The sequence below is a fragment of the Oncorhynchus tshawytscha genome, linkage group LG13 (assembly GCF_018296145.1).
Source record: "Oncorhynchus tshawytscha isolate Ot180627B linkage group LG13, Otsh_v2.0, whole genome shotgun sequence".
NCBI lineage: Eukaryota > Metazoa > Chordata > Actinopteri > Salmoniformes > Salmonidae > Oncorhynchus > Oncorhynchus tshawytscha.
This window is the reverse complement of record NC_056441.1, coordinates 56,573,432-56,593,512: the sequence shown is the minus strand read 5'-3', so window position 1 is coordinate 56,593,512 and position 20,081 is coordinate 56,573,432. Positions and strand designations below refer to the sequence as shown.

At 45.3% G+C, this 20,081-nt stretch overlaps 1 protein-coding gene across 2 annotated transcripts; it reads right to left on the bottom strand.

Moving 5' to 3' along the window:
- Positions 1 to 1,668: 1,668 nt before the first annotated feature.
- LOC112265203 (beta-secretase 1) lies at positions 1,669 to 19,972 on the bottom strand. Of its 2 annotated transcripts, none has more exons than XM_024442303.2 (9): positions 19,019 to 19,972; positions 11,659 to 11,747; positions 11,163 to 11,409; positions 10,698 to 10,835; positions 8,798 to 8,932; positions 8,356 to 8,457; positions 7,948 to 8,097; positions 7,272 to 7,443; positions 1,669 to 2,291 (listed from the first exon to the last, which is right to left on the bottom strand). In XM_024442303.2, exons 1-9 carry the CDS (start codon positions 19,331 to 19,333, stop codon positions 2,047 to 2,049), a joined length of 1,593 nt encoding a protein of 530 aa, XP_024298071.1. In that variant the 5' UTR covers positions 19,334 to 19,972; the 3' UTR covers positions 1,669 to 2,046. The 2 variants fall into 2 exon arrangements, with proteins under 2 accessions (XP_024298071.1, XP_024298073.1); XM_024442305.2 differs by having other exon boundaries at positions 1,670 to 2,291; positions 11,163 to 11,379.
- Positions 19,973 to 20,081: the final 109 nt, after the last annotated feature.

The window sequence follows — 20,081 nt, the reverse complement described above, 5'->3', positions numbered from 1 at the left end:
AGTAACATGGCTTCACCATAAATTTCACTGCATCTGATATTTGATTGCTAATTTTACACTCTTGAAAAGTTCACCCAATTAGCACTTATGATTAGCATTGCTTAGCTGGTACTGTTGATGTAAAATCAAATATATTCAATCAGGTCCATCCTTAAATTCTAGATCACCTCGTGTATATATGATCAATAAACACACAGTACCCGCCAAGTTTGGACACACCTGATTCAAGGGTTTTTCAGAATTTTTACTATTTTCTACGTTGTACAATAGTGAGGACATCAAAACTATGAAATAACACGTGGAATCATGTAGTAACAAAAAAGTGTTAAATCAAAATATATTGTATATTTGACTCTTAAAGTAGCCACCCTTTGCCTTGACAGCTTTGCACACGCTTGGAATGCTCAGGTAGTCACCTGGAATTAGTTTGTGGAATTTATTTCCTTAATGCGTTTGAGCCAATCAGTTGTGTTGTAACAATGAAGGGGTGGTATACAGAATATAGCCCTATTTGGTAAAAGACCAAGTCCATATAATGACAAGAACAGCTCAAATAAGCAAAGAGAAATGACACTCCATCATTACTTTAAGACATGATGGTCAGTCAATCTGGAAAATGTCAAGAACTTTTAAAGTTTCTTCAAGTGCAGTCGCAAAAACCATCAAGCGCTATGATGAAACTGGCTCTCATGAGGACCGCTACAGGAAAGGAAGACCCAGAGTTACTTCTGCTGCAAAGGATAAGTTCATTACAGTTACCAGCCTCAGAAATTGTAGCCCAAATAAATGCTTCACAGTGTTCAAGTAACAGACACATCTCAACGTCAACTGTTCAGAGGAGACTACGTGAATCAGGCCTTCATGGTCGAATTGCTGCAAAGAAACCACTACTAAATGACACCAATAATAATAAGAGACTTGCTTGGGTCAAAAAACACGAGCAATGGACATTAGATAGGTGGAAATCTGTCCTTTGGTCTGATGAGTGCAAATGTGAGATTTTTGGTTCCCGCAGGCGTGTCTTTGTGAGACAGAGTAGGTGAACGGATGATCTCTTTATGTGTGGTTCACACCGTGAAACATGGAGGTGCTTTGCTGGTGACACTGTCTCGAGATTTATTTAGAATTCAAGTCACACTTAACCAGCATGGCTACCACAACATTTTGCAGTGATATGCCATCCCATCTGGTTTGCGCTTAGTTGGACTATCATTTGTTTTTCAACAGGACAATGACCCAACACACCTCCAGTCTGTGTAAGGGCTATTTGACCAAGAAGGAGAGCGATGGAGTGCTGTATCAGATGAGCTGGCCTCCACAATCACCTGACCTCATCCCAATTGAGATGGTTTGGGATGAGTTGGACTGCAGAGTAAAGGAAAAGCAGCCAACAAGTGCTCCGCAAATGTGGGAACTCCTTCAAGACTGTTGGAAAATCGTTCCAGGTGAAACTGGTTGAGAGAATGCCAAGAGTGTGCAAAGTTTTCATGAAGGCAAAGGTTGGCTACCTTGAAGAATTTAAAATATAAAATATATTTTGATTTGTTTAACACTTTTTTGGTTACTACATGATTCAATGTGTTATTTCATTGTTTTGATGTCTTCACTATTATTCTACAATGTAGAAAATAGTACAAATAAAGAAAAACCCTTGAATGTGTAGGTGTGTCCAAACTTTTGACTGGTGCTGTTCATACATACATACATATACACACACCTCATACAATCACGAACACTCACACACATCTATAAATACTGTATATTTATATCATGCCCTTCTATCAATAAAGTTGTCCACTGAGTCCAGGAAGCCATTTAACCCAGCTTGCTGGTATATCCACCTTTGATGAATCCAAAGTAAGTGGCCATGGGCTTGTTTGGTCATTGTGCTACCCTCCCAAGCCACAACTAACACCATCCTACATGTTAATCTGTTTCTGCATTACTCAATGAGGCTGATGCGTCCTCAATAACCATTAGAAAAGCCTCCATCTCCATTCCTGGTAGGCTTGCCTCTCCTGTGTACTGTATTTCCATGCCTTTCTATCATTTGAGGAGTGAGATATTATCAGCGAAGTCCCCAGCTCCAGATGGGCGGAGACAGCGGGAGAAGCGCCACTGGCACAGCATGAGGCACAGTGGCAGCATGAAGAGGGCACAGATGCCTGCCATGATGTAGGCAATGGTCATCAGGGTGGACTCGTCCGTCTGCGGGATGTTGTAGCCGCAGTCCTCCAGATCCACGCCGTGGAAAGGCCCCTCGACGGAGGCCGTACGGAACTCATCGTGCACTGTGGCATAGAAATACACATGGATCAGGAACATACATACAGGCACACACACACATAAATCCATCTTTAATCTGTCTCCTCCACTTCATCTACACTGATCGAAGTGGGTTTAAAAAGTGACATCAATAAGGGATCATAGCTTTCATCTGGATTCACCTGGTCAGTCTATGTCATAGAAAGAGCAGGTGTTCATAATGTTTTGTTCACTCAGTGTATATACACTGAACAAAAATATAAACGCAACATGTAAAGTGTTGGACCCATGTTTCATGTTCTGAAATAAAAGATCCCAGGAATTTTCCATACGCACAAAAAGTTTATTTCTCTCCAATTTTTTTGCACAAATTTATTTACACCCCTGTTAGTGAGAATTTATCCTTTTCCAAGATAGTCCATCCACCTGACAGGTGCACGTGTGCTGGGGACAATAAAAGGCCACTCTAAAATATGCAGTTTTGTCACAAAATACAATGACATAGATGTATCAAGTTTTGAGGGAGCATGTAATTGGCATGCTGACTGCAGGAATGTCCACCAGAGATGTTGCTAGATCATTTAATGTTCATCTCTCTACCATAAGCTGCCTCCAATGTCGTTTTAGAGAATTTGGAAGTACGTTCAACTGGCCTCACAACCAGCGGTGTAAAAGTACCCAATTTTCATACTTAATAAGTAAAAGTAAATATACCTTAAAAGAAAATTACTCAAGTAAAAATGAAAGTCACCCAGTAAAATAATACTTGAGTAGCAGCCTAAACGTATTTGGTTTTACATGTACTTAAGTCTCAAAAGTAAAAATATAAATCATTTAAAATGTCTTATATTCAGCAAACCTGACGACACAATTTATTATTCTTTTTTTAAATTTACGGATAGCCAGGGGCACAGTGAGTCTGCCAGATCAGAGGCAGAAGGGATGACCAGGGATGTTCTCTTGATAAGTGTGTGAATTAGACCATATTCCTGTCCTGCTAAACATTCCAAATGTAACGAGTACTTTTTGGTGTCTTTAGGAATATAGTAGAGTAAAGGTAAAAGTTGTAAAAAATATAAATAGTAAAGTAAAGTACAGATACCCCCAAAAAACAACTTAAGTAGTACTTAAAAGTATATTTACTTAAGTACTAGGACAGCCCAGGACCCCCACCTCCGGCTTCTTCACCTGCGGGATGGTCTGAGACCAGCCACCTGGACAGCTGATGAAACTGAGTAGTATTTCTGTCTGTAATAAAGCCCTTTTGTGGGGAAAAACTCATTCTGATTGCACTCTCTATTGCACTCCACACTGCCCTTTCCCATCTGGAACACCTATGTGAGAATGCTATTCGTTGACGACAGCTCAGCTTTCAACACCCTAGTACCCTTAAGCTCATCACTAAGCTTAAGATCCTGGGACTAAACACCTTCCTCTGCAACTGGATCCTGGACATCCTGACAAGCCGCCCCCATGTGGTAAGGGTATGTAGCAACACATCTGCCATGCTGATCCTCAACACAGGAGCTCCCCAGGGGTGCGTGCTCAGTCCCCTCCTGTACTCCCTGTTCACCCACGACTGCATGGCCAGGCACAACTCCAACACCATCATTAAGTTTGCAGACGACACAACAGTGGTAGGTAGGCCTGATGCCCGACAACAACGAGACAGCCTATAGGGAGGAGGTCAGCTACCTAGCCGGGTGGTGCCAGAATAACAACCTATCCCTCAACGTAACCAAGACTAAGGAGAAGATTGTGGACTACAGGAAAAGAACGGGGCTGTAGTGGAGCAGGTTGAGAGCTTCAAGTTCCTTGGTGTCCACATCAACAACAAACTAGAATGGTCCAAACACACCAAGACAGTCGTGAAGAGGGCACAACAAAGCCTATTCCCCCTCAGGAAACTAAAAAGATGTGGCTTGGGTCCTGAGATCCTAAAAAGGTTCTACAGCTGCAACATCAAGAGCATCCTGACTGGTTGCATCACTGCCTGGTACGGCAATTTCTCGGCCTCTGACCGCAAGGCACTACAGAGGGAAGTGCGTACGGCCCAGTACATCATTTGGGCTAAGCTGCCTGCCATCCAGGACCTCTACACCAGGCGGTGTCAGAGGAAGGCCCTAAAAATTGTCAAAGACCCCAGCCACCCCAGTCATAGACTGTTCTCTCTACTACCGCATGGCAAGTGGTACCAGAGTGCCAAGTCTAGGACCTAAAGGCTTCTCAACAGTTTTCACCCCCAAGCCATAAGACTCCTTAACAGGTAATCAAATGGCTACCCGGACTATTTGCATTGTGTGCCTCCTTCCAACCCCTCTTTTTATGCTGCTGCTACTCTCTGTTCATCATATATGCATAGTCACTTTAACCATATCTACATGTACAAACTACCTCAATCAGCCTGACTAACCGGTGTCTGTGTGTAGCCTCGCTACTGTATATAGCCTGTCTTTTTACTGTTCGTTTTATTTCTTCACTCACCTATTGTTCACCTAATACCTTTTTTGCACTATTGGTTAAAGCCTGTAAGTAAGCATTTCACTGTAAGGTGTACACCTGTTGTATTTGGCGCACGTGACAAATAAACTTTGATTTGATTTGATGGTTTGTCATAGGGCATAGCGTTATGTCTTATAAGCATCCGGGTTAGAGTCGCACTCCTTGAAAGCGGCAGCTCTACCATTAAGCTCAGTGCGGATGTTGCCATTAATCCATGACTTCTGATTGGGGTATATGTACGTATGGTCACTGTGTTGCGATGTCATTGATGCACTTATTGATGAAGCCGTTGACTGATGTGGTGTACTCCTCAATGCCATCGGATATTTCCCGTAACATATTCCAGTCTGCTAGCAAAACAGTCCAGTAGCTTAGCATCTGCGTCATCTGACCACTTCCATATTAAGCGAGTCAGTGCTACTTCCTGCTTTAGTTTTTGCTTGTAAGCAGGAATCAGGAGGATAGAATTATGGTCAGATTTGCCAAATGGAGAGCGAGGGAGAGATTTGTATGCGTCTCTGTGTGTGGAGTAAAGGTGGTCTAGAGTTTTTTTCCTCTGGTTGCACAAGTAACATGCTGGTAGAAATGAGGTAAAATGGATTTAAGTTTCCCTACATTAAAATCCCTGGCAACTAGGAGCTGTAACTCAGTAAAATCATTGAAATTGTTGCATGTTGCATTTATATTTTTCTTCAGTGTCTATATATTTATTATATATAAACTCAGCAAAAAAAGAAGCGTCCCTTTTTCAGGACCCTGTCTTTTAAAGATCATTTGTAAAAATCCAAATAACTTCACATATCTTCATTGTAAAGGGTTTGAACATTGAGCATGTTTCCCATGCTAAACAATTAATGAACATGCACCTGTGGAACGGTCGTTAAGACACTCACAGCTTACAGACGGTAGGCAATTAAGGTCACAGTAATGAAAACTTAGGACACTAAAGAGGCCTTTCTACTGACTCTGAAAACACCAAAAGAAAGATGCCCAGGGTCCCTGCTCATCTGCATGAGGACTGCAGATGTGGCCAGGGCAATAAATTGCCATGTCTGTACTGTGAGACGCCTAAGACAGCACTACAGGGAGACAGGGCGGACAGCTGATCGTCCTCGCAGTGGCAGACCACGTGTAACAACACCTGCACAGGATCAGTAGATCCAAAAATCACACCTGCGGTACAGGTACAGGATGGCAACAACAACTGCCCGAGTTACACCAGGAACGCACAATCCCTCCATCAGTGTTCAGACTGTCCGCAATAGGCTGAGGGAGGCTGGACTGAGGGCTTGTAGGCCTGTTGTAAGGCAGGTCCTCACCAGACATCACTGGCAACAACGTCACCTATGGGCACAAACCCACCGTTGCTGGACCAGACAGGACTGTAAAAAGTGCTCTTCACTGACGTGAGTTGCGGTTTTGTCTCACCAGGGGTGATGGTCAGATTCATGTTTGTCATTGAAGGAATGAGCATTACACCGAGGCCCGTACCCTGGAGCGGGATCGATTTGGAGGTGGAGGGTCCGTCATGGTCTGGGGCGGTGTGTCACAGCATCATCAGACTGAGCTTGTTGTCATTGCAGGCAATCTCAAAGCTGTGCGTTACAGGGAAGACATCCTCCTCCCTCATGTGGTACCCTTCCTGCAGGCTCATCCTGACATGACCCTCCAGCATGACAATGCCACCAGCCATACTGCTCGTTCTGTGTGTGATTTCCTGCAAGACAGGAATGTCAGTGTTCTGCGGACAAGTACATTAGAGTGTCTAGTTTGAGAAACAGACGCCTCACAAGTCCACAACCGGCAGCGTCATTAAATAGTACCCGCAAAACACCAGTCTCAACATCAACAGTGAAGAGGCTACTCCGGGATGCTGGCCTTCTAGGCAGAGTTCCTCTGTCCAGTGTCTGTGTTATTTTGCACATCTTAATATTTTATTTTTATTGGCCAGTCTGAGATATGGCTTTTTCTTTGCAACTCTGCCTAGAAGGCCAACATCTCGGAGTCATCTCTTCACTGTTGATGTTGAGACTGGTGTTTTTTGGGTACTATTTAATCAAGCTGCCGGTTGTGGACTTGTGAGGCGTCTGTTTCTCAAACTAGACACTCTAATGTACTTGTCCTCTTCCTCAGTTGTGAACCGGGGTCTCACACTCCTCTTTCTATTCTGGTTAGAGCCAGTTTGCGCTGTTATGTGAAGGGAGTAGCACACAGCGTTGTACAAGAGCTTCCGTTTCTTGATTGTTGCTGATAATGGGCCTCTGTACGCCTATGTGGATATTCCATAAAGAATCTGTCAGTTCCAGCTACAATAGTCATTTACAACGTTAACAATGTCTACACTGTATTTCTGTTTAATTTGATGTTATTTTAATGGACAAAAACAAGGACATTTTTAAGTGACCCCAAACATTTGAACGGTAGTGTGTGTGTGTATATATATATATTCATATATACCATCTCCCTCTCTCCCTCCTTCTCATACTCCCTCCATCCCCCCTCACCATGGCAGGTACTGACGGCAAATCCGATGCGTTTCCTCTGGCGGTCGAACACCACATAGAAGCCCTCCATGATGACGGCGCCCATGACGGTGCCTGTGCTGGACTGGGACACAGCAAACTTATAGCAGTCCTCCTGGGCCGAGGCCACGTCCTCCACGGGCCGCAGGTACTGCTGCAGGGGGCACAAAGAAACAGCGGACAGTCAGTAGAGAACAACAACAATGTATGTTAAGTATAAACCAGGAGAAATACAGCAATAGGCTAATAAGCTCACTGCACTGTTTTGTGCTTGTCTATGCAGTCTGGGTTTGGTGTAAGCATGAATTAACCAGTCCACGCATGAGTGAGGAATTTACTCACTTCTTTCACATTTTTATACCATCATATTATCAATGTCAACTGTTGCTAGTCGAAGGTTCAAAGCCAGAGCTGGCTGCCACTACTGTCCCAATACAAGCTGCTCTCCACTTCTATCTCATTTCCATTGAAACAGGGATTCCACTAATCACCACTATCTCCAAGGTCCAGTCTCTCATAGGAATAACATACATCAAATACTCTCTGACGTTCTCAACACATCTAAATTGAATGAACAGTGAAAGGAGTTTAAGAGAGGATCACCACTAGCTCATTGAATTGATGAATTGAAGGTAAGTACACAGACAGACACTGTTACCTGTGGGAGAATGGAGATGCGGAAGGACTGGTTGCGGTTCTCACTCATTAGGTAGAGCGAGATGACAGGGAAGATGTGCCATGGGGTGGTGCCAGCCTGCCAGCACACCAGCTGCTCCCCCAACCAGAACCCAGAGGGAAACTGCTCTGTCTGATAGGGAGACATGGGGTTTGTGTATGTTTGTGCATGTGTGTGTGTGGGAGAGAGGGATAGAAAGAATATTTAGCAACTGCAGAAACTAGAAACTAGAGAAAGTTGATAGCCATGAAAGTATTACAGACATTAGACCTGAGAAAGGGGATATCACATGACACTAGCTGAAACTGGCAGCTAGAAAGATGAGAAAGAACAAAAGAACAGAGAGGGGGAGTGAGAGAGAGAGGAGAAAAGGTATGAGGAGGAACTCACAGACGAGGCTGCCTCGATGGCCTTCACAGCTGCCTGGAACACTTTACGAGGGAGCCGGAGGTTAGTGGTGCCACTGTCCACAATGCTCTTATCATAGTTGTACTGATAGAACCACAAGCCAAGAGAGGAAACAAATTGTCATTCTTTATTCACTGTCACTTACCGCACCAGTATTAGTGATAAAAGGTAAACAGACAGATATTCAGGGTTAACTAAAGAGAATACAGGAGCAAACTAAAGAGAAAAAGAGAAGGGACCACTCATACTTCAAATGTACGCACACATGACTATACGTCGTTTTGGATAAAAGCATCTGCCTAATGGCATATATTATTATATTAAAGAGAAACATTTTATGGAATAGAGAAGAAAATGTTGATTGAAGGATCATCAGAAAAACAAAATGTTATCAGCAAAAAAATTTATCAGTTAGCTCCAGTACCTCCTTGCAGTCCATGTTGAGATCCTGACCATTGACCTCAATGCGCACAATGATGACCTCATAATACCACTCCCGGCGGATCGGGGTGTACCACAGGTCCCCAACATAGAGAGAAGAATCCACTCCACCGATGATCTGAGGAAACGGAAATCAGACAGTATCATAGAATGGGTCCAAACTCTCAACACACTTTCTATCTCATATTGCCTTTGCAATACAGATTATAACTAAACAATACCGACATAGAGTACCTACCTGGCACATACCATCTCTATATAAACTCAGCAAAAAAAAGAAATGTCCTCTCACTGTCAACTGCATTTATTTTCAGAAAACTTAACGTGTAAATATTTGTATGAACATAACAAGATTCAACAACTGAGACATAAACTGAATAAGTTCCATAGACATGTGACTAACAGAAATGGAATAATGTGTCCCTGAACAAATGGGGGGGTCAAAAACAAAAGTAAGCGTCAGTATCTAGTGTGGCCACCAGCTGCATTAAGTACTGCAGTGCATCTCCTCCTCATGGACTGCACCAGATTTGCCCGTTCTTACTGTGAGATGTTACCCCACTCTTCCACCAAGGCACTTGCAAGTTCCCAGACATTTCTGGGGGGAATGCCCTATCCCTCACCCTCCGATCCAACAGGTCCCAGGCGTGCTCAATGGGATTGAGATCCAGGCTCTTCGCTGGCCATGGCAGAACACTGACATTCATGTCTTGGAGGAAATCACACACAGAACGAGCAGTATGGCTGGTGGCATTGTTATGCTGGAGGGTCAGGTCAGGATGAGCCTGCAGGAAGGGTACCACATGAGGAAGAAGGATGTCTTCCTTGTAACGCACAGCATTGTGATTGCCTGCAATGACAACAAGCTCAGTCCGATGATGCTGTGACACACCGCCCCAGACCATGACAGACCCTCCATCTCCAAATCGATCCCGCTCCAGAGTACAGGCCTCGGTGTAACGCTCATTCCTTCAATGACAAACATGAATCCGACCATCACCCCTGGTGAGACAAAACTGCGACTCGTCAGTGAAGAGCACTTTTTACAGTTCTGTCTGGTCCAGCAACGGTGGGTTTGTGTCCATAGGTGACGTTGTTGCCGGTGATGTCTGGTGAGGACCTGCCTTACAACAGGCCTGCAAGCCCTCAGTCCAGCCTCTCTCAGCCTATTGCAGACAGTCTGAGCACTGATGGAGGGATTGTGCGTTCCTGGTGTAACTCGGGCAGTTGTTGTTGCCATCCTGTACCTGTCCCACAGGTGTGATGTTCGGATGTACCAATCCTGTGCAGGTGTTGTTACACGTGGTCTGCCACTGCGAGGACGATCAGCTGTCCGTCCTGTCTCCCTGTAGCGCTATCTTAGGCGTCTCACAGTATGGACATTGCAATTTATTGCCCTGGCCATATCTGCAGTCCTCATGCCTCCTTGCAGCATGCCTAAGGCACGTTCATACAGATGAGCAGGGACCCTGGGCATCTTAATTTTGGTGTTTTTCAGAGTCAGTAGAAAGGCCTCTTTAGTGTCCTAAGTTTTCATAACTGTGACCATAGTTGCCTACCGTCTGTAAGCTGTTAGTGTCTTAAGGACCGTTCCACAGGTGCACGTTCATTAATTGTTTATGGTTTATTGAACAAGCATGGGAAACAGTGTTTAAACCCTTTACAATGAAGATCTGTGAAGTTATTTGGATTTTTATGAATTATCTTTGAAAGACAGGGTCCTGAAAAAGGGACGTTTCTTTTTTTTTGCTGAGTTTATAACTCTCTTGGTTACACTAACACAATACACCACTTCTGTGTATTTCCCTAAAACAGAAAATGTGTCTGTGTCTTTTCCTATTTACTGTATGTCTATTTCTCTTTCTCTATCTCTCTCATCTCACCATGCTGCCACCCACGGTAGCACTGCCCAGGCTGTAGTTCTGGGTGAACCCTGCACCACACATCTGCAGGGAGAACAGGTTAGGCACAGGGGTCTGCCGCACCAGCGAGTCAAAGAAAGGCTCCAGCATCTCATCAGGCTAAACAGAGAGGGGGGGCGGGGGTTATAGGATTTAAAAATGGGAAAAGGATAACTACATTAAAGTGAGGGGGAAAACATCTACAACAATCCTGTGGTCATTTTAGCCATCTTGTTGACAACAAGCCTAAACTGATATTGTATCTCCACAAATCCATCACTGTGCATTTTTCACATTACTGAATAGTGCTGTCTCTCTACCCTCACCAGTGACCCTCTAGCTGATCATTCTCACTCTCCCTTTCCATCTCCCTCTTCCCCCCTCTCACCCATGTGTTTTCTACCCAGACCATTTCCCATTCCCTCCTTCTCTCTCCCCTCCTCTCACCCGGGCGATCTCGGCGTAGGCCAGGCCCAGAATGCCCTCCCAGTTGGATCCGTTGATGAAGAAGCGGTCCGACTGGGTAATGGCTGCGATGTTGGCACGGAGCGAGGCGTTGGGGCCATGTGGCACAGACACCAGGTCAGTGCCCAGCTCACCCTCCCAGCGGCCCTGGGTGTAGGGTACGTAGACACTGCGCCCAAGGTCGCGGTAGGAGTTAGACCTATGAACAGCAGCGGAGAAAAGGGGCTTACTGTATAAGCCCACCAAGAGAAGTATGTTCAGAGTCATCTAAAAGGGAGAGATCCCACTGAGATTCACTCATCAATGGGATTCATATTTAATATTATATTTAAAGGGATAGTTTACTCAAAAAACATATTTTAGTATTTTGCCCATCCGGCCACTGTTGATAGGGTCCCAAAGCATTGCGCATGTCAGCAGTAAAGTTTTCAAGAAAGAGCACTTTCAGTGTATTGTAATAAGATCCCATGGTACTCACAGTGAGCGATGGTAGTATCTGCAGAGGAAAGGGTGAGCAGCTGCCCCGACTGCAAAGTTACTGCTGCCTGTGTCCACCAGAATATTCAACTGATTCCCAAACACACAAACACAACATAGTTGTCATTACATATTCAATGGGCATTTTTCCAATGCTAAGCCTATATTATGTGGTAGCTATATGTGGTGTATGTAGGTGTGTGTGTGTGTGTGCGTTATCGAGTCTTCCAGTGTTAAAGGACAGAATACATTGAAATACACTGATGATAAGGACATTATCCCGGTTACCTTGGAGACAACCATGCCTATTCATAAAATGAGTCCCTGCACCTGCTGCTAAAAGCACTTCTTCATTTCAGCCATTTGGAGTCACTTTCTCTCTCCCTCACCTCCTGGCATTGTGGTACTGGCAGTTGAAGCTCATTTGCAACTGGCAGTTGCTATGTATTGGTTTCTTTTGCTCCAAATGTCCTTCTCTTTTCCTTTCCCTCTGCATCCAACCCCTAGGCTGTTCTCGGATTGCCCTCTCTCTCTCTCTCTCTGTCTCTCTGTCTCCCACCTTCCCTCTCCTTTCAGTGTGAGTATCACATTTTGCGCAGTCAGTCAATCAGACTGGCAGCCATGTTGTCTCTCTGGTGACCAGCAGGACCCTGATCAATAATAGATCTGCTCCAGAAATATCCAGGGATGCATCCTCAACTTGCACCCTATTCCCTATATAGTGCACTACTTTTGACCAGAGCCCAAGTAATGCACTATGTAGGGAATAGGGTGCCATTTGGGACATAGCCCAGGAAAGTTCTTCTTCTCAGTGGCAGAGCCAAGAGCCTGAAGGACTGTGTGCATGGAAGAACCCCCAGCCTGCCTTAGTCTCTCACCCGGTCCCACACACACTCTCCACACAAATGCCACATGCACACACACACACACTCCCACTTACAGAAACATGTCACTTGAGATACACTCATCACATGCACCCTGCTGTTCCATAACATATCCATGTCGTCTTCTAACCCTCTATCACAGAAGTGTTAATTGGGTATGGCAGTCGCCCTACCCTACAACACAAACAATTTAAAATAGGCTACTAAAATCATTTAAATCCCGATTAGAAGGCAAATGCATTTTTCCGGAACTGGCTGGCTTTAGGACCATGCAGACACCTGGGAGCAGGGGGGAAGGCTGTTTGTATGGATGGCTGGCTGGCTTTATGGAGAGAGCATCACGCAGCTGCAGGGAACAGCGCCACTTTTTCTCAAAACAGTGCAGAGGTACAGATGGATGTAGTAGATTGCTTTGGCTAGGTAACTGCTGTTTGACTTGACATGAAACTAAACTAGAGTTTTAATCCCGGTGCTGAGCTAGTGAGTAGCAGCTAATTCTTGTATGACGTGTTTGTAGCACAGGAGGCTGGTGGCACCTTAATTGGGGAGAACGGGCTCGTGGTAATGCCTTCAGCGGAATTGGTGGAATGGCATCGAATACATCCAACACGTTTCCATGTGTTTGATGCCATTCCATTTGCTCCATTCCAGCCATTAAAATGAGCCGTCCTCCCCTCAGCAGCCTCCACTGGTTTCTAGAATGTTCAGTCCCCTATTGACTGAGGTGAATGAAGCTACAGCAACAAACTGATCATGTCTGGAGTCATGTAAGCTTGTTTTTGCTGTGCTCCAAATGCATTTTAGAATTTTTACATTTTGTAGAAATACAGCAAATGAGCTTCAGTTTTCTAAACATTGCTTAGAGGAATATGTCCCTTGAAATTATGTTCTACTATGTACACATATCACATAAAAACACTAAGCCATGCAAACACAGATACATTGCAATGAATTGTGGGGGAAACCCAAATCAAATGTAAATTAAAGAGGGTTACTAGGGAGATTGTGCATAACAGTCTGTGTGGATCCATTTGCATGTTATATGATATTGAAATAAATAAAGAATCACCTTAGCATTATGAGGTAGTACTGTAAAGAGTGATTTAACTTTAACCTGCATAAACTCTCCCTCAGTCAGCCTCTTGGCCCGCTCTCTCTGATTGTAGTGTAGCGGGTGTATTTTGGTGAGGAATACGCTGACGGCTCACAATTGATTTGTCCTGCCCGCATCCTGCTTCCCTTCAGACACACCACCCGAGACGCCTGGCCCGCGGCTGCATCCTGACACACACACACACACTTCACTCTTGCTACGACCCTTCTAAACTTCCTCTAGCTGGCAGAAGCCTAGAATCCCTGTTGCAAACCTCATCTATTATTTTAGGGACTGTATGCATGAAGCATCTCAGAGGAGTGCTGATTTAGGATCAGTTGAGCCTTTTAGATCATGAATAAGATTACAGGGGGGACCTGATCCTAGATCAGCACTTCTACTCTGTGATGATTGATACATACCCCTGGTTTACATGCCCCTGGTTTACATCTTGAAGTTGATTTAACAGTCACACATTTAAGTCTTATAAACTCAGCAAAAAAAGACACATCCTCTCACCGTCAACTGTATTTCTTTTCAGCAAACTTAACATGTGTAAATATTTGTATGAACATAACTAGATTCAACAACTGAGACATAAACTGAACAAGTTCCACAGACATGTGACTAACAGAAATTGAATAATGTGTCCCTGAACAAAGGGGGGGTCAAAATCAAAAGTAACAGTCCGTATCTGGTGTGGTCACCAGCTGCATTAAGTACTGCAGTGCATCTTCTCCTCATGGACTGCACCAGATTTGCCCGTTCTTATTGTGATATGTTACTCCGCTCTTCCACCAAGGCACCTGCAAGTTCCCAGACATTTCTGGGGGGAATGGCACTATCCCTCACCCTCCGATCCAACAGGTCCCCGACGTGCTCAATGGGATTGAGATCTGGGCTCTTCGCTGGCCATGGCAGAACACTGACATTCCTGTCTTGCAGGAAATCATGCAAATCATTTAACAATGATTTAATTCTCTGCAAACTGGAAACTGGAAACGATTTATCCGGAGGCTGCATTCATTGTAGCTGGGGATTTTAACAAGGCTAATCTGAAAACAAGACTCCCTAAATTTTATCAGCATATCGATTGCGCAACCAGGGGTGGAAAGACCCTGGATCATTGTTACTCTAACTTCCGCGACGCATATAAGGCCCTGCCCCGCCCCCCTTTCGGAAAAGCTGACCACGACTCCATTTTGTTGATCCCTGCCTACAGACAGAAACTAAAACAAGAAGCTCCCACGCTGAGGTCTGTCCAACGCTGGTCCGACCAAGCTGACTCCACACTCCAAGACTGCTTCCATCACGTGGACTGGGAGATGTTTCGTATTGCGTCAGACAACAACATTGACGAATACGCTGATACGGTGTGCAAGTTCATTAGAACGTGCGTTGAAGATGTCGTTCCCATAGCAACGATTAAAACATTCCCTAACCAGAAACCGTGGATTGATGGCAGCATTCGTGTGAAACTGAAGGCACGAACCACTGCTTTTAATCAGGGCAAGGTGTCTGGTAACATGACTGAATACAAACAGTGCAGCTATTCCCTCCGCAAGGCTATCAAACAAGCTAAGCGCCAGTACAGAGACAAAGTAGAATCTCAATTCAACGGCTCAGACACAAGAGGTATGTGGCAGGGTCTACAGTCAATCACGGACTACAGGAAGAAACCCAGCCCAGTCACGGACCAGGATGTCTTGCTCCCAGGCAGACTAAATAACTTTTTGCCCGCTTTGAGGACAATACAGTGCCACTGACACGGCCTGCAACGGAAACATGCGGTCTCTCCTTCACTGCAGCCGAAGTGAGTAAGACATTTAAACGTGTTAACCCTCGCAAGGCTGCAGGCCCAGACGGCATCCCCAGCCGCGCCCTCAGAGCATGCGCAGACCAGCTGGCCGGTGTGTTTACGGACATATTCAATCAATCCCTATACCAGTCTGCTGTTCCCACATGCTTCAAGAGGGCCACCATTGTTCCTGTTCCCAAGAAAGCTAAGGTAACTGAGCTAAACGACTACCGCCCCGTAGCACTCACATCCGTCATCATGAAGTGCTTTGAGAGACTAGTCAAGGACCATATCACCTCCACCCTACCTGACACCCTTGACCCACTCCAATTTGCTTACCGCCCAAATAGGTCCACAGACGATGCAATCTCAACCACACTGCACACTGCCCTAACCCATCTGGACAAGAGGAATACCTATGTGAAATGCTGTTCATCGACTACAGCTCGGCATTCAACACCATAGTACCCTCCAAGCTCGTCATCAAGCTCGAGACCCTGGGTCTCGACCCCGCCCTGTGCAACTGGGTACTGGACTTCCTGACGGGCCGCCCCCAGGTGGTGAGGGTAGGCAACAACATCTCCTCCCCGCTGATCCTCAACACTGGGGCCCCACAAGGGTGCGTTCTGAGCCCTCTCCTGTACTCCCTGTTCACCCACGACTGCGTGGCCATGCACGCCTCCAACTCAATCATCAAGTTTGCGGACGACACAACAGTGGTAGGCTTGATTACCAACAACGACGAGACGGCCTACAGGGAGGAGGTGAGGGCCCTCGGAGTGTGGTGTCAGGAAAATAACCTCACACTCAACGTCAACAAAACTAAGGAGATGATTGTGGACTTCAGGAAACAGCAGAGGGAACACCCCCATCCACATCGATGGAACAGTAGTGGAGAGGGTAGCAAGTTTTAAGTTCCTCGGCATACACATCACAGACAAACTGAATTGGTCCACTCACACAGACAGCATCGTGAGGAAGGCGCAGCAGCGCCTCTTCAACCTCAGGAGGCTGAAGAAATTCGGCTTGTCACCAAAAGCACTCACAAACTTCTACAGATGCACAATCGAGAGCATCCTGGCGGGCTGTATCACCGCCTGGTATGGCAACTGCACCGCCCTCAACCGTAAGGCTCTCCAGAGGGTAGTGAGGTCTGCACAACGCATCACCGGGGGCAAACTACCTGCCCTCCAGGACACCTACACCACCCGATGCTACAGGAAGGCCATAAAGATCATCAAGGACATCAACCACCCGAGCCACTGCCTGTTCACCCCGCTGCCATCCAGACGGCGAGGTCAGTACAGGTGCATCAAAGCTGGGACCGAGAGACTGAAAAACAGCTTCTATCTCAAGGCCATCAGACTGTTAAACAGCCACCACTAACATTGAGTGGCTACTGCCAACACACTGTCAATGACACTGACTCTACTCCAGCCACTTTAATCATGGGAATTGATGGGAAATGATGTAAATATATCACTAGCCACTTTAAACAATGCTACCTTATATAATGTTACTTACCCTACATTGTTCATCTCATATGCATACGTTGATACTGTACTCTATATCATCGACTGCATCCTTATGTAATACATGTATCACTAGCCACTTTAACTATGCCACTTGGTTTACATACTTATCTCATATGTATATACTGTACTCGATATCATCTACTGTATCTTGCCTATGCTGCTCTGTACCATCACTCATTCATATATCCTTATGTACATATTCTTTATCCCCTTACACTGTGTATGACAGTAGTTTTTTTTGGAATTGTTAGTTAGATTACTTGCTCGTTATTACTGCATTGTCGGAACTAGAAGCACAAGCATTTCGCTACAATCGCATTAACATCTGCTAACCATGTGTATGTGACAAATAAAATTTGATTTGATTTTGATTTGATTTGATTTAATTTGATTTGAGAACGAGCAGTATGGCTGGTGGCATTGTCATGCTGGAGGGTCATGTCAGGATGAGCCTGCAGGAAGTGTACCACATGAGGGAGGAGGATGTCTTCCCTGTAATGCACAGCTTTGAGTTTGCCTGCAATGACAATAAGCTCAGTCCGATGATGCTGTAACACACCGCCCCAGACCATGACGGACCCTCCACCTCCAAATCGATCCCGTTCCAGAGTACAGGCCTCGGTGTAATGCTCATTCCTTCAACGATAAACGCGAATACGACCATCACCCCTGGTGAGACAGAACCGCGACTCACGTTAGTGAAGAGCACTTTTTACAGTCCTGTCTGGTCCAGCGACGGTGGGTTTGTGAGGACCTGCCTTACAACAGGCCTAAAAGCCCTGAGTCCAGGCTCTCTCAGCCTGTTGCGGACAGTCTGAGCACTGATGGAGGGATTGTGCGTTCCTGGTGTAACTAGTTTTTGCAGTTGTTGTTGCCATCCTGTACCTGTCCTGCAGGTGTGATGTTCGGATGTACCGATCCCTGTGCAGGTGTTGTTACACGTGGTCTGCCACTTCGAGGACGATCAGCTGTCCGCCCTGTAGCTCTGTCTTAGGTATCTCACAGTTCAGACATTGCAATTTATTGCACTGGCCACAATTGCATGCAGATGAGCAGGGACCCTGGGCATCTTTCTTTTGGTGTGTTTCAGAGTCAGTAGAAAGGTCTCTTTAGTATCCCAAGTTTCCATAACTGTGACCTTAATTGCCTACCGTCTATAAACTGTTAGTGTCTTGACAACTGTTCCACAGGGGCATGTTCATGAATTGTTCATGGTTCATTGAACAAGCATGGGAAACAGTGTTTAAACCCTTTATAAAGAAGTTATTTGGATTTCTACGAATTATCTTTGAAAGACAGGGTCCTGAAAAGGTGATGTTTCTTTTTTTGCTGAGTTTAGTAGTCTATACAGTAGGCCTTTGTGGCACTTTGTTTGGTTTGTATTACTGTAACATAGCAGTATGGTAATGGTATCCCTTTGAGTGTATTTTAGTGTGTTGCATAAATAGTTATTAACACTGGATTCATCTCTATTGTTGTATTTGTATCTATGTCTCTAAATGTTAGTGAGTTGATGGAAGCCAGTGATGGTTTATCCTCCTAGTGGCATAATGAGAGTGTCCTAGGCAGGGCATAACATTGGCTCTGTCACACAGTAATCCCTGTGGTGTGCCAGTCTGTACCCTGCAGCTGCTTAGCTGCATCACACTGGGAATTATCCCCCCCCCTCTCACTCTCTGCAGAATTAAAGGCTTCATTCTCTCCTTCTTTCTCTCTCCTTCTCTCACATGCAAACACAGGCACAGACACACACATGTATTATTGTCGTTCTCCTTCTTCACCCTCTGTCATTTTAAAGGCCAGGTTACCAAGGTTTACGAAAGCCAGTGTTTCTTAATTCTGGTCCTGGAGACCCAAACAGGTGTACATGTTTTTTCCCTACTACTCATCACCTGATTTCACTAATCAAAAGTTTGATAGGGTAGGTTTGACGTGCCACAATGCAGAGGATATAGGGCACAGGTGCGCAAAACGTCATACAGGGTCAACGGAATGGGCGTCTCAATAAGAGAGAGAGAGAGACAGAGAGAGAGTGAGAGTCAGTCAGTCACCTTCTGTGGCGGTGAACCCACTGCCATCTCCACGTAGTAGCCCTGTCCAGATTTCCCACGGAGGTTGTCGATCATGTCCACGAAATTGATGCCCATGACCCCTCTGCGCCTTCGCGCAGCCCTCGAGGAGCGTTGCGGGGCCACGTGCGGGGGTTGGGTTTCGGAGAGAGGACCCTGCCGCAGTGGGAAGTGGAGAGTCAGTGGACCAGAGGTGTTTGGTTCAACTTCAGCCTCGTTGGTGCCGAAGCTGACACCCACAAACAGGGCGACAATCGTCCATAAAAATACCATCCAGCGAGGACAAAGTGCATCCATTTTGAAATGTTATTTTAGGCTTTATATCTTAGGACACTTAATTTGCGCGCTCGACCGTCTCCTTTCGGTTTGGCATCATTAGAAATGCTGCAGAGTTGTTGTTTATAGCACCAAAATCAAACGCTGATGCTGCAAAACAATTGATAGTTGCAGCCATAATGCAATAATGTTGACATCTTTATTAAAATACAGCGGAGTTCCCTTGATTTGAAGATCTGTCCGTGTACATATGCTGTCGTATCGAGCGCGTTGCTGCCGCGACCATATACCTTGTCCACACTTTATAAGAAAAATAACAATAATTTACAAAATCTTTGATAATATCCATGTGCCAATAGTCTATAGTTGTCGACAAAACAATCCAATATAATAAAATCAACAACTGCGCAAATAGGCCGATAATAAAAGAAAACAGAGAACGCCTGAATTAGAGATTGTCCAAAAAGGGCTGTAGTCCCAATATCAACAATCTAGAGGCCCGTCCCGTCACCCGTCCGATCATCGTTCTGTCACACGACCAAAAATCCCAGTCAAATAGACCAACATAATCCGCATCACTCCTCTGTGCATTCTCTCCGCTACCTTCCCGCATTCACCCGCTTCCTTCATCATCTTGTAATTGAGCGGAGCATCTCCTTGCAAGCGCAACCTCAGTTGGGAAATAGGAGCGCACAGGGCATTGTGGGTATAGTAGTTTTTCTATGTAATCATTGGCATAACAGAACAAATAGCCTTTAATAAAAATAGC

Coding starts and splice junctions, on each gene's coding strand:
- LOC112265203 (XM_024442303.2), bottom strand. CDS start 19,333: ATGGATGCACTTTGTCCTCGCTGGATGGTATTTTTATGGACGATTGTC. Junction 11,410..11,658: donor AGATACTACCATCGCTCACT/GTGAGTACCATG, acceptor GGGCTTATACAG/TAAGCCCCTTTTCTCCGCTG. Junction 2,292..7,271: donor TGCCGTCAGTACCTGCCATG/GTGAGGGGGGAT, acceptor TCTATGCCACAG/TGCACGATGAGTTCCGTACG.